The 15243-nt window shown below is 45.7% G+C and overlaps 1 protein-coding gene across 1 annotated transcript in view; it reads right to left on the bottom strand.

Moving 5' to 3' along the window:
* setbp1 (SET binding protein 1) overlaps positions 1–15243 on the bottom strand; it is a 32867-nt gene that overhangs the window by 12592 nt on the left and 5032 nt on the right. The window contains exon 2 of the mRNA XM_080467721.1: positions 12592–13184. Coding sequence (XP_080323847.1) covers positions 12592–13026 — 435 coding nt within the window. The 5' untranslated portion in view covers positions 13027–13184. The remainder of the gene's footprint in view (positions 1–12591; positions 13185–15243) is intronic.

Below are 15243 nucleotides of genomic sequence, written 5' to 3' on the forward strand. Positions count from 1 at the left end.
AGGGGATCAGTACAAGCATGGACTCTGACCCTTAAGCAGCTCACCGGTACAAGAATTGTTAGACTTCAAGCTTTTCTTCACAGTCCCTCTGCGACAACTGCCGGCTAATCAAATAAAGATAACAACACAAAACAGACTCAAAGCATGTTTAGTTCTCAATCCATCTGATCCCCTCTCCTTCCCTGCAGGCTCTCTTGGCTGCTTTCAGGAGCAGTCTGTGGCTGGGTCAACAACCATTTCTCAATTCCCTTTCCTCTGGGTCAGTGCTATAGCAACAACAGTTGCACAATGTGCTGCCGAACACCTGAATGCAGGCTGATACGGAGTTGGACATTCCTTTCCTTTCGGTGATGTAACCATCAGATAAGGTCAGAATGCAGCAGAGGAGGTCATGGATAATATGTGACTAAGTGCAGCAATCACCCAACTGAAAGGCACTTTAGAAATGACAGTCAGACGCGCATTCATATTTGTCAGTAAATTTATGCTGACTCATTTCTAAAGTGTATGCACAGTATTTTATCTTTCAGCTTGATGTTAGGGAAAGTGTTTGGTGACCTTTCCTCTCCTGGTTTCTCCACTGCTGAAGAAACTAAAGTACAGAGTGGAACTTCTCCTTCACATATACACGCACACGCTGCACCACTATACTGGGAAAGAACACCCTAAGCCGGCACACCCAAATCTCACAACCCAGATACACATGCACACATATACAGAAGCAACACACACACACACACACACACACACACACACACACACACACACACACACACACACACACACACACACACACACACACACACACACACACACACACACACACACACACACACACACACACACGCTGCCCTTCAAATAGTTTTTCGCAGCCTTTTATTTGGCTGCACGCCCAGTGGTTAGAGTGTTTCATTTTTCCCTGTGTATGGAACTGGGCAGCTGTCCAGACAGACACACAAAGAGAGAGAGAATGCGAGAGAGACTGAGAGAGAGAGAGAGAGAGAGAGAGAGGGGGGGAGAAGGGGGAGGGTGGAGGGGGGGTTTACTCAAAGAATGAGAGCGGCAAAGAGGGAGGAAAAAAGAGGACCAGCAGAAAAACAAGAAGAGAGGTGTCTGGACTCGTTTAGAACTAGTTCCCTCCGAAACCTTATGATTAATATGATCCCCTCTTTTTCTTTCCATCTCACCTTGTCACATACTCTCTCTTAGTTTTGACACCAGGCCCCCACCACCACACCACCACCACCACCACCACCCCCACCCCTGTGGCCTTGTGCGATGCCCTCCCCCTCTCTTTCTCCTCCTCATCTCCTCGTCCTTTTCTTCTTCTTTTCTCTTTTCTGTAGCTGACCATTCTCCTCCTGTGGGAACTACCACCAACACACCCCACCACCCCCACCTCACCCGCTTCTCTCCAGCTTCATTCAGAGCGCTGCTTCTCTGTGATCTGTGTTTCTGACAGCTCTGCGTGCACGCACACGCACACACGCACACACACACACACACACACACTGCAAACAAACACCATGAATACTAACAGGGCTTTGTATCCACAGCACTTAAAACGGGGTAGAAAGAGGAGGGTGTGGAAGGGGGGCACAGAGAAAAGGAGGGAAAAGCGATGGAGGAGAAAAGAGGAGCTGTGGCACTGTGTTGATCTTGTGGCCACTCTCACAGACCTCCCCTCCCCTCCCCTCCCTCCCTCCATCCCTCCCTCTCTGCCAGCCCCCTCATCCCTGTTTCTCGTTCTCTCGTTCTTCCCACCAGTTCTCCCGGGAATAAAGACTTCCATTCATGTGCCTGAGGAGACCCACAGCAGGGGAGAGAAAAGAGGGAGGAAAGAGGAGGGGTTGTCAAGGTGGGACAGTTTGTGGATCACTGGGATCAGGCCCGCTGCCTAAAATTGTGTTTGTGTGTGTCTGCGTGTCTGTTTTCACTCAGCATGTGCAGCCTCAGCCAGTGCTTTACTATCTCAGATCTGGTGGCATCTGCACCAGACAAAGCATCTTCTAGGAGAGTTGGTTGGGTGGGAAAGTTTGGAAACTGGGCTCCATTCAAAACTTCCTCTCTTGGACTAATACTGCAACACCAAAACTATGCGTTCAGCCTGGAGCCACAATGGTAGGAAAAAATAGGGCTTGATTATTTGGGCCAAAAACTCACTTTTGTGCAGACTTTTTCCTTCATACAGGCAGTTATGTTCCCTCCCTGCTGGGCATGATCAAGCTTTCGATCTACGGAAAATTCATCCTTTAGATAACTGTAACGCGCAAGCCAGATTTAAGGCGCAGCAGTAGGTCTCAAGTAAAATGTTCCCTCCTACGTCCACAGCAGTAATCCTTCAGATTGGAGTGCTCCTAAAGATAGCAGCAAAACACCAAAGAGTCTCCTTGTCACACTCTACTCAGACACGCTCAGAGGAAGATGACTCAATTTGAACAAAAGCCCATGATTGGCTGAACCGAAGCATGTTATTACAGTGCAATTGGAGGTTTTCACCAGCTCAGTAATGACAGACACATTTACATGCTACACAAAGTGTACATCTAATCCCCACGATTAGCATTAATGGTGAGCACAGGCATATGTCTGTCCTGCTTGTGAATAGTGCTAAGAAGCACATTCGAGTTTTTTTCATAGTGATTATTACAGCGATTATGTACCAATTGTTCCTTTTATGGACGCAGCAGAACTGCCAGTGACAGCATTATACATACCAGTCAGCGAACATGCTCCGCACAAAGATAATATACAAGCATTAAAAGTGACCACAAAAATGATCTCTGCATCGTCTGAGGATGAATAGCTGCTTCCTCACTAAACAAAATGCTGCTTAATCAGTACTCCTACTGGGACAAGTGCATTACACACCAATAAAGACGTGTGCAACTCGCAATATATAAAACCTAATGTGTTGTTCGCCTTTCTCTGTGCACCATATGACCCAATCGTACCACTTCTGTGCAACAGGAAACAATTAACAGCCAATGAGCTGCTCTAAATCCTAAGGGATGACTTCCTGTGTGGAATGATGGGTAATTCAAGACAGAAGCTGTGCCAAGATTAAACACTTCCTCTAGCAAACAGTGATCCCCAACAGTAAGAGACTCACTCAACGATCAGTTATTCAAAACTAAGCACTGCCATGCGTTCGCCATCACTACTGGTAAATACTTTTAACCAATTTATCCACCTCAGGTAAAAAGCTACTCAGCAGTTTCTTTATATAAAGTCGAAGGCAATAAATACACTAAAATCCTAAAAAGTATATCTTCATAAATATTTTGGGATTTATTAAGTTGAGAAAGCAAAGTAAAAAAAACAAAACATGTAACCATCTAAATTATCGTTTGTTCCATTTATATCTATTCATGTATACACTTTGCGTGTGAACCGATGATCTTAATGCCAAATAATGATTACAAGTTAATACTAACCACATGGCCTCAACTTTTTTGAAAATTTCCTCAGTCAGTCATCAAGCAAAACAATAAAAATGATTCCTTTCTATCCTCGGCTTCCAGTGTGGAGTATTTACATTGTGCTTTGAAGTATTGTAACATTTTAGGCAAAGTTTTCTTACACTTCATTGCCTGAACAATTAATTTTGTAGTAGTTGCAATCAACAGAGCAAGAAGAAACAGAAGAATTGCTCGTTACTTTAGGAATGTCTGTGCTCCAAATTTAAGGCACATAGCAGTTTTCTTTCTCAGTCCCAACGTTTCTGCAAATATCTCAAGTCCTCAGATGATCTCCAGCTCGCTAGAGAGTGGGAGCCTGAAAAAAAGTTACAGAGGCACTGCAATGACATCCTCACTGACAGAGAGAACGGACAAAGTGAGACACAATAGTCTTAACCAATCAGACTCCCTGCCTTCCCTCAGGCCCCCTATCCCCAACAATAACGCCTTTGTGAGAGGCTGCACTCCACTCGTGCGCACACTCTCACACACATCATACACGCACCCACACACACACAGACCAAAGCACAGCATCCGACACTTTCTCTGACAGTCATGAGTAACAGTGGGTAAAGGAGTGCAGTGCATCTCCAACTGTATCAATGTGTACAAAACTGTGCTAGGAAAGGTGTGTGTGTGTGTGTGTGTGTGTGTGTGTGTGTGTGTGTGTGTGTGTGTGTGTGTGTGTGTGTGTGTGTGTGTGTGTGTGTGTGTGTGTGTGTGTGTGTGTTCCCTTGTAGGCCTGGGCACATGACTGCAGCTGCCCCCTCGCTCCCTCGTCTAAACCAGCACCCCGCCTCGCTGTAGGTGAGAGGTCACACGGAGTGGCATTCCTCTCGGTCTGAAAGCTAGTGAGCACTACCCCGAGAGAAAGAGAGAGAGAGAGAGAGAGAGAGAGAGAGAGAGAGAGAGAGAGAGAGAGAGAGAGCAGAAAACACCCCAGGTCTACAATGTGACAGAGTAGAGCAGGTAAAAGATGAGGAGCATGGGGCATTGGTGGGTGTGTATTTCTGTGTGCACATGAGCAACATGTCTACATGATCTGAAATGGACCAGTAAACAGAACACCCTTGTGGCTCTTCTCTGCTTCATAAACACAGCTGTTTGTTTAGTCTGAGCCCCCCCCCCCCCCCCCCCCCCCCCCCCCCAAGGGACTGCCACACAGACAGAAGGACAGACGGACACATTTATATCATTTATTCATGTCTGCATTCATACTAAAGAGGCGAGGAGCATAAATAAACAGCAGAACTACAGTGAGATTATTTTACAAAGCTTCATGCAAAGACATGAGGGGCGGCATGGAGCTGGGCAGGATGACATGTACCCCAATAAAACTGCCTTTGATATGCTTTAATGACTTTTATGATTACTTCCTTTTGCTATGAAAATGTTTTTTCCCATACTGATACGTGTGCCTATTAAGTGGGGTTAAATTAGCAATGTTGTAACATGTTATAATGTTGTTATAAACACCAGTTGTGGTGATAAAACTAGTGAAATTACTTAAAAATAGAAAGAAAGTTGTATTTAAAAGTGCTGGACACACACGCACGCACGCACGCACGCACGCACGCACGCACGCACGCACGCACGCACGCACGCACGCACACACACACGCACACACTTCCTAACAGGCATGTCCTGGACAGCTGATAGGGCCATCAGATTTCACTGACAAACACACTTACAGACATAGTGAAAGTCAATATTCTGCACCTGATTCTCCTCCTTTGACAACCCCATCTCCTTTTCTTCTCACCCTGCACCCGACATCCCCCTCTTTCCCTGCTGGCTCTCCTCTATAATCCCCCCCCCCCCCCCCCCCCCCCCCCCCCCCCCCACACACACACACACACACACACACACACACCACACACACACACACACGCACCCACATACACGCACCCACATACACACACACAAGCATGCTGACTAACCACAGATGCAGAGGCATGATGGAGCCACACTAACAAAGCCACCACCAGGAACACACAGTGTTGTGACTCAACATCATCCGTGACCACAGTGGACATCAAACAAGGCCGTCCCCAAATATCATCCTACAGTCAAGTGAGTCACAATCAACCTCTGTCCATCAACCAAACTCAGAGCTGTACATCCTCTATAGCTTTCCCTGAGTATGAACTGATTCTGAGAACATTTCAGTGTAAATATACTAACTGTTAACATGTCTTGAACGTCATACAATTATATAATTAGAGTTTTTTGGGCTTAATATCAACAACATAATTACTGCTCAATGTTTTTCAGTAGATACTCCTGTACTAAACCAGGCATATTTAATTCCAAGTAGCTGCTTCAGGTCTTATAATTTACCTTAAGCTGGGCTGGCTATTATAGTGCATCTGCCTGAAGAGGAACAGCGACCCACTGGGACTGGACACAATAGAGAATGAATAGGGCTTGACCTTTGGGACGGCTTGCAAAGACGGTATGCGTGTGTCTGATTGAGAAATTAGCTACAGTTCCAACCAAATGGTCAACGCAAACACACACATGCACACGCACGCACACACACCAAATCCAGCCCTGAGGGTAAGAAAGCAAAGGCCAGACTCCAGTTGTCGCAATCCTGACCCACTCGAACAAACAAACAATACAGCGCACAAACACACACACACACCCACACCCACACCCCCACACACACACACTGAAGCTTATACAACTATGGAGTCCAGCTATCACCACGACTTCTGAATGTTCCACAGGGTCAAAGTTCACCTGCTCTCCGGATCAGCCTCCTTTGTATAGCTGTGCGTGTCTGGGAGTGTGCGTGTGTCCATGTACATGTGCTTGCTGGGAGTGACCTTGCAGAGTCATTCATTGTGGATATGCTGCAGCACCAGCACTACCGCAGAGCTGATTAGGGAGCTGTGTTGCTTAGTGTATTGTTGTGTGAGTGCGTGTGCGTGTGTGTGTGTGTGTGTGTGTGTGTGTGTGTGTGTGTGTGTGTGTGTGTGTGTGTGTGTGTGTGTGTGTGTGTGTGTGTCTACTTACAATTACTCATGTTGAGGGGGCATAAATCAGTTCAGCTGTCACGTTGTGGTGACGCAAAGCAAGTCCTTAGTTTCCAAACGACTAAATCTCAGTACGAAGACTGTTTAGGACTGGGTTAGAATGAGGATGAGGATTCAAGTTGGTAAGTTTAGGGCCATATGGGATATGTAGGAAATCTCTGTAATGTCCTTCCTCTGAAGAGATTGAACTACAACTGTGTTGTATGTGTGCAAGTGCGAGCGTGTTTGGCGAAGCACAACAGATGAACAGATTGTGTTTTGTCTGGAGTTTCTTAAGATTTGAGCGATACTGGAGAATAACTCAGAGGTTAGATGCAAGGAGATGCTCGTGTGTCAGTGTGGGTGTTGTTGTGTGTTTCAAGTGTGTGCTGGGTGTGTATGGGGGTCAGACACAGATGGACAGCTGGTGTTTCAGCGGTGCTAAATCACTCCCCTCCACCACACATACACACACACACACACACACACACACACACACACACACACACACACACACACACACACACACACACACACACACACACACACACACACACACACACACACACACACGTGTCCCATCCCCCATCTACAACAGAGAAACGCCCCCTTAAAGCATTCCTAGTTCATACTCTCAAAGACTACGAACCGAGGGTGCGCACGTACGCCCACATACACACACACACACACAACTAAAAAGCCTTGTTATTTCAACTACAGTGACAGACATCAGAAAAAGACTAATATGACAGTTTGATCAGGCCATAATGGAGGTGATCATTTCATGTTCATACATATTCATAAATCAGTCAAGGATTGCTCTGTGGGTAGGCATGATGCTACACACACACCCACACACATACACACACACACACACACACACACACACACACACACACACACACACACACACACACACACACACACACACACACACACACACACATGCTCCTATTTTATGAGCTCATCAAGTCCCTCAGGTCACCAACCGCCATCTCAGCCAGGGATAAAAAAGCTCACATCAAAAGGCTAACCATTTCACACACCCACATGTGCACGTATTGCATGCGCACGCACTTGGCGTGGCAACTGTGGCAGCATTAATTTCCTTGTGAATGCACTTGACTAACACATAATAATCCCAAACGCTGCTGGGAGACCACCAAGCAGCAACACACACACACACACACACACACCCACACACACACACACACGCACACACACACACACACAGCCAGGAGGACCACCAAGCAGAGGGGCTGTCAAGACAAGATAAGTGTGTGTCTAGCATCAGGCTTTCGCATGCACCCACTAATACACACACACACACACACACACACACACACACACACACACACACACACACACACACACACACACACACACACACACACACACACACACACACACACACACACACACACACACACACACACACACAAATAACAACAACACACACAGCCTGGCCTGGACTCCTGGAAAAGCTCTGGCTTATCTCTCCCCACAGATAGTGAAATGGATTAAGAGCCACATTTGGCACGTCCAGGGAACTGGACAGATAACCACAAAACACTCTCTCTAACTGCAATCACTGCTCAACATGATTTGTGTGTGTTTGTGTATGTGCGTAAAAGAGCAAGAGAAAAACAGCGGATGCAATTTAACTAGCTTATGCTCCCCCATGTGAAGGCATTGGACCGCTAACTGTGTGTCTGTGTTTGTGCGCACATGCACATGGGCTTGGGTGTCTGGAGGAGTGATGCAGTGGTTGACCCAGGACCCAATCCATTAAAACACACACATTCATCTTCCAAACACACACAGCGTGCCCAGACAAAGAGCTGTGTGTGAGAGGACATTCAGCATGTGTGTGATGTCAGCTGGAGACAGAGAAGGCGAGCCCATCATATCCCGTTAATGTGTGTATGGGTCTGTCCCCTGACACAACTTGCTCGCTCATTGACTCCCTTGGTTATAGATGCCTGCTATGAGGATGATAGGAGGTCGAGATTCCCTATAAGGCAGGGAAATTACCTCTTTTGCTCCTCTCTTTTCTCTTTTGTGGCCCCCTTTGCTCACTCATTCACGACTTCCCATGTGATAGATGCTCTATTGTTTACATCAAAGTGAGCGGGTAAACTAAATCACTGTCATTATGTGTCATCACTGGCAGGTGTAGAGTCACATGACAATAACTTTTCATTCGACAGAAGGCAAAGCACTGATTTGAGGCAGTAGCTACCAATCGGGTAATATTGATTGAACTGGCAACTATTTTCTTCACTGATCAATAACCTCTTGATTTTATGAAGTCCTCAATGAATTAGTGTTTTTGTCATCCATATCTATATCATAGAGAACAAAGAAAACATGAATATGTTTAACATTTATCAAGTTGGAATCAGATAGATTTAACATCATAATGTCTCAGTTATCCATCTAATGTTCACAGTACTGATTGATTTTCTGTCTTAACTAATCCATTTGTCCAAAAATCACTGCAGGTATACATTGCAGTGTGGCAAAATGTATTTTCGTTCTTACTATATTTAATTCTTGATCTTAAATTCTATGCACATAAGTGACCTATTCCTTTAAGGTCAGTAATACTATGGATCACAGTTCAGCCTTTCTTCCAGTTAAAAACATTGACTGAATTTGAACATTTTTGTAACCATCTTGTTACTATCTCATGCTGTAGCATTCACTTTAATCAAAAAAATCCTAGTCTGAGTTTGAAATTACCAAAGGAAGGGAAAAGAATACAAGTTTTGACAGCAGAAATATTGTCTGAAAACACAATTTTCACATCCTTCTTTGCACCATTCTGCATGTTTGCCTTCTTATCTGTCTGTCTCTCCCCTCCGCTGTCTATTAGAGTCCAATCTCTGTCTTAATGGGTTCCTATTGTATCCTGCCTCTCCCCCTCCTCTATTCACCACACTACCACACGCACATACACTCTCCCTCTGAGGGGGCCCCTTAACCAGGCTCTCCATATGCCTGACCCCCACCTCCTTTCTCCTCCTCCTCCTCCTCTTTCTACATCCCCCTCTCCTCTCCCCCTCTCTTGCTCACACTCTGGCTTCTGCTCTGCTGCTGCTGCTGCTGCCCCACGCTGCCATCTGCTACAAGACAACAGAGGGTGAAAGAAGGAGGAAGAGGAAGAAAAGAGGGATGAAAAAGAGCGCGTGAAAAGAGGGAAGACATGAGGAAAGAAAGGAGGAAGGGGGAAAGTGTGGAAAGAGGGAGACAGATACAAAGATAGAGAGAGAAAGCGGGAAAGAGTCGCTGTGGACACAATACAACAGAGAAAGTAGAGAGGCTGTCCATCTGCTCCCCCCCTCACCTCCCCTCCCCTCCTGACACACAGCCTCACATACACCACAAAGAGAGTATTTAACCTCAACGCACACATGCACGTACACACACACACACACAGAGAAAGAGACAGAGACAGAAAGCAGCCCAGCCTCTCTCTTTAACCCGTTCCTCTCCAGTGCGCCTGCCTGTATCACACCCTTGGGGTGGCAGGTGATGGGGAGATGGAGGGAAAGGATGTCGATGGGAGCAGTGGGAAGAAGGATGAGGGGGGCGGTGAGGCAGCGGTGATTGAGGGAAAGAGCGTGAGGGATGAAGGCTTGAAACTGATCTGAATCAACACCAACACATCCTCCCCCTCCCCAAGCCTCAAACCTCAATAGAGACCAGCTTGCTGCCCCTGTCACTATGACAACCTCTGTCAATCATATTGGAGCAATGGGCTACCCAATGGCGCGGATTAGGAGATACTCCCCAAAACATCAGGAGTCCCGAACTCAGCTCGCTCTGCTTTCAAATGGATATCAACACTTAACTTTGTCACCTTTTTTCACGTTATGTACATAGAAGTGACAGCAGGTCAGACAGTTGCTTTTGTGTTGACAATTCAAAACCTGCAGACAAATACCTGCAGCTCTGGCTGCAGATATGATTCAATCTGCCAGTGACATAGCACCAAGCACAGATTTTATTTCCAGCGCTACTTTTCACAATTGTTTGAGAAACTCTACAAACATAAATATAGAGCGAATATTTCGAACAGTGCTGGCAGTAAATCTTCTCTAAACCACTTGTCACCAATCACAAATGATCATTTACAAAGAGCCAGGGACATTTGGGACGGGTCTTCTGTCCATCTCAGAGCTGAAACAAGCTGCAGCGATAACTCCCATAGGTACTATTATTAACACCATGTAAATGCTTCTATCCGATTTGAGTGGCCCTATTCGATTGCATTCACGATCAGATCAGAGGAGGTGGTAAAAATCTTTTTGTGAGCCAATCAGAGTACATGTAAACAACAAATCGGATTACTTTCCACTATTGTAGTTTTGTAAACATGTCTGTAACTTAATATCACCATGTGATGCTTCACGCACTGTTTTAAGAGAAAAATGGCAGTAGCGAAGTACAATAGATATGCAGAAGACAATTCTGCCACATCACACACAGAAAAGCACACCGTGCTGATGTTTTACTCTGAGCTCGATACCAGAATATCAATATGCCTGATACCACGTATGTCTGTTTTTGAATTGGCTCTCATGTTAATATATGTCAATATTTTCTTAGTAGTTAACATTTTTCAGGTAAATATGAACCTATTTCGCTATTCAGTTCATATTTTCCGGTTGGTTGGCATGATTACTTCTTGTTTCAAGCAGGATCTGTAAAATAAGCTGTGGTTTTACTCAGAAAAGAGATCACTGGCATTCTATATCACTACTGTGAACACATTTTTTGGAGGTGTTGCAGTTTCAGAAGGAATGCAAAAAGAACAGAAACAAGCCTCAATAATCTAGCTAACAAATTCATACTCAGTACTGGCAGGTCTACAGGTAAAACTGCATGCCACAAATGGCCAACATCATAGTGCAAAGCATTATGGGATTGATCAAATGACTGACTGACTGACTGACTGACTGATGTTTTTGGTTCTTATAATCTTGCATACCAATGTGATCAATTTATTTCAGTGTTCTTGCCAACAGGCTGACTGATATCTCAATCAGGAAATATCAATCAGACTGCCAAAACATGAGCATGTAAAGCAGTTAGAGAAATCCACATTCACACAGAGGGTGAAGATTGTTGGAGAAAGGTGAAAAAAATGCACAGGCAGAATGTGAACATGCAAACTCCACAGGACAAGACCCGGTACCACATTCAAACATGAGTCTTATTGCTCTAATCACATCCTCAAGAACTATTGTATCGTAATAATTATAATTTTTGGTGTGTACTAGATGTCTCTTGAGCTGACCTGAACAGAAAATTAATAAAGAAAAATCTGATGATATAAGACAAGTTAAAGCAGGATTTAGCAAAGAAAAAAATCTATATAATAATCATATCAGCCCATATATGATGAGCCCCCCCTCCCCCCCAAATTTTTTTTTGCGTAAACCCAGCAAGACGAGAGACCGACAGAACAACACACGGCCCAGCATCATGTTGACAACATGACGTCTTTCCCCCTGCTGAGCCTGTCGAACTGAGTGACATCGAGATGGCTGTCAGGTTTCGACACACACACACCACTGCGTAGGTCAACACACACTGCAAACACGAGATTCCCCCAAGGACCTGTACATACACAGCATCACACACAGTGAACACCGGTATAGTGTGTAAAGGGTGTGATGGAGAAGGTGGGAGGTGAAAGCAGTGACCCACAAAAGCTGATTTCATTAAAACAGAGGAGAGGAGAGGAGAGGAGAGGAGAGGAGAGGAGAGGAGAGGAGAGGAGAGGTCTCTGTGTATATGACCACAAATGGAAAGAGCAGACACCAGCTGTCGCTTGCTTATGTCAGCCCTATTCTCAGCTCCTGTGTGAGTGTGTGCTGTGTGTCTGTCACTGTGTGATCTCAGTTCGACAGGTTTCAATTACGGAGCAAACTTTGACCCCATGTAACCAAGCCGGGTAAGGAGCTACTGAGAAAGGTAAGGAAGCAGCGGAGTGTGTGAGGTGGGAGCTGCACAGACAAAACTTATGAAACCATACTATGCATAGCACTGTGCTACATTCCTGCTTGTAGACTAGATACAGTGAAGGAGTGGTAACCTACCCTTTTTCTGGGAGGTCCTCGCTCTTCGTCCTTGGAGCCCCGCCCTGCTCCCGCCCCACCTCCTGTCCGCCCTGTTCGTCCCCCTTTGCCTTCTCCAACTGGAGGTCTGATGGTCATCCTGATCTCAGGTGGGCAAATGTAGTTCTCAAGGCTCTTGGGGGGCTTCTTGGTGCGCTTGGTGGTCTGTATCTTTAGCTTAAGACTTCCTTCCTGGAAACTTGCTTCCTTGATGGAGAACTCCTGCTCCTCCATAAGCCCTTCCCCCTGTTCCTCTAGCCCCTCCCCTTCACTGATGGTACCATTAATCACATCATCATTGTGCGCCAACCCAATGCCCGCTGCTCCTTCTTGGTCCACTTCATTTGGCCCCACCCTGCCTCCCTGAAGGTCCGCCTCTTTGGGTCGGGCTGAGCCAACCAGATCTCTTGGCTCCATCCACGCTCCCAGCAGAGCCAGTCAGGATGGGGGAAGCAGTGGCAGCCAGCCAATAGAAGGATAGAGAGCTGGAGTCTGTTGGGCTGGTTGGTTGTTGTCGATCAGCTACTGGGGTTGGGTTGGTTGTCCCACAGGAGCACAGCGAAGCCAGGGACAGTCTGTGGAAAGAGCAGGTGAATGACAAGATGAGGAAAAATCAAGGGCAAACAAAACCTGTCCTGTCATCCCCTCAGCCTCAATTCCATCACTACCTCTTAGCTCAGGCCTGTCTGCTGTCATCAACATCACTGCCTGCCTGTTAAGTATGAAGACAAACACACAGGCTCATCACAGATCTGCAGAGGCATGCTGCCAGGTTCTAATTTGCATTTTGTACCTCGCATAAACAAACTCATTTTTGACACCCACTGCCACTTGCTTTTCCTCTCTCCCTGCTCTCTTCTTCACTCATTCTTTGTGATATCTTCTCTCCCTCCTGTCTTCATTTATTCTATCCCCATGACGGATTTGAAGCACAGACATCAGAGTGATCAGTGCAAAATAAGACATTCCTTCTCAACTACTCTAAAAGCAGGCTGAAGTTGGCCTGAGGACACAGTACAAAAAAAAATAAACGAAGCTAACTGCAGTTTTTTTCTGTCACGGGCGGGTGGAGGGGGGTGTCTCACACGGAGTGGGGTGGGGTGGGCGGTGGGGGTGGTGGGGGTGCAGCAGAGAAAGATGGAGGAAGGAATCTAAATTCTTTCCCCAGATGTGGTTTACGAGCTGGCCTGGAAAAACCAGCGTCTGAACTGTTTTACACACGCATGCAACAGCGTTGCTACACACATGCATAAAATAAACCCTCATACACTTATGCACATAAATGCAAGTCCCAAATGACAATGTTGCTGTCACAGCGTACACTTCTGCAACCTCGCTGCTATTTCTGCTCTCCAGAGAACAAGTTGTGGTCGCCGTTTCTCACAGGATTCAGGATTTTTGTTTCAGATCATTACACACACGGGACCAGATAAATATTACACACACACACACACACACACACACACACACACACACACACACACACACACACACACACACACACACACACACACACACACACGCACACACGCACACACGCTTATAAACAGAAAGCAACCAAAACAAACACTGGACTACACTTCTCACTATAGCTCCAGGGAATCCCATCAGTCAATATGACACGAGGCATGACTGAGCTGGAAGTGGGGAATGCTGTCTCACACACTGAGCTCAGTCTGACACCATTTCTACTGATGTGAACCCAGACCAGACCACTACCTGTGGACATGAAGTGAAAGCTTAGTGCCCTTACTGCAGACTAACAAAGACCTGTGAGAGCACAAATGGTTTACATTATGTACCGAGAGTTGCCCAACCGCAGCCCACTAACGCACGCGCTGACCTAGTTACTTTAGGCATTTTACAGTATCTGTGTTTTCTTAGTGTACAGTCCTGTACCAGCCCACGCTACTGTACAAACAGCTGATCCCCATCATAATGCCCAACAGACCTAACAGCACAAGCTTACAGTGTGATTGTATAATCATAAGCCACAGAGGTATTCCAACAAACATTTCAACATCAGACTGCACATAAACATTGTCCAGTTTGGACATCAAAGCCGCAGGTTGCTCATTTTTCTTCCGGATGTCATAAACTAAATAAATATTACGAGACTTGTGTGCATAAAGTTTGTCTTCAGTCATTACACCAGCCGATTTAAAAGCCGTCATGACAGTTACTGCTGGAGGATCTGGTTGTTTAATGATGGTTAAGTGTGATTATTTTCTTTTTTTCTTTTGAAGGTTGAAGAGATTGTAATAGTGGTTCCATGTTTAAGCATATGAACCTTGCAGTCACACTGGTGCTTTTCACTTGTACTGTCTGTCTATCGGTATGTGCTCTGCCGTGGACTGAGGACCGGTCCGGTGTATCCAGCCTCTGCCCATGGTCAGTTGGAATAACCTTAATTGCCTGAAGTGGCATGAAAGGGTGATGGATAGATGATAACTTATTATTGGGCCACATAGTTTGTTTGAATGCTCAATGCAGTGGCAGCTGAAAAAAGTTTTTTTCAACTTTGTTGTTGAAAATACAAAAACTTTATCAGAATAGGTCAATTCTTCACTTGACTTATTCATTTATTCCAGTAGGAGAGGTCAGCCAGATATAATTTCTTAATTTGCTCCAGCT

This window comes from Lipophrys pholis (genome assembly GCF_963383615.2).
Source record: "Lipophrys pholis genome assembly, chromosome: 7".
NCBI lineage: Eukaryota > Metazoa > Chordata > Actinopteri > Blenniiformes > Blenniidae > Lipophrys > Lipophrys pholis.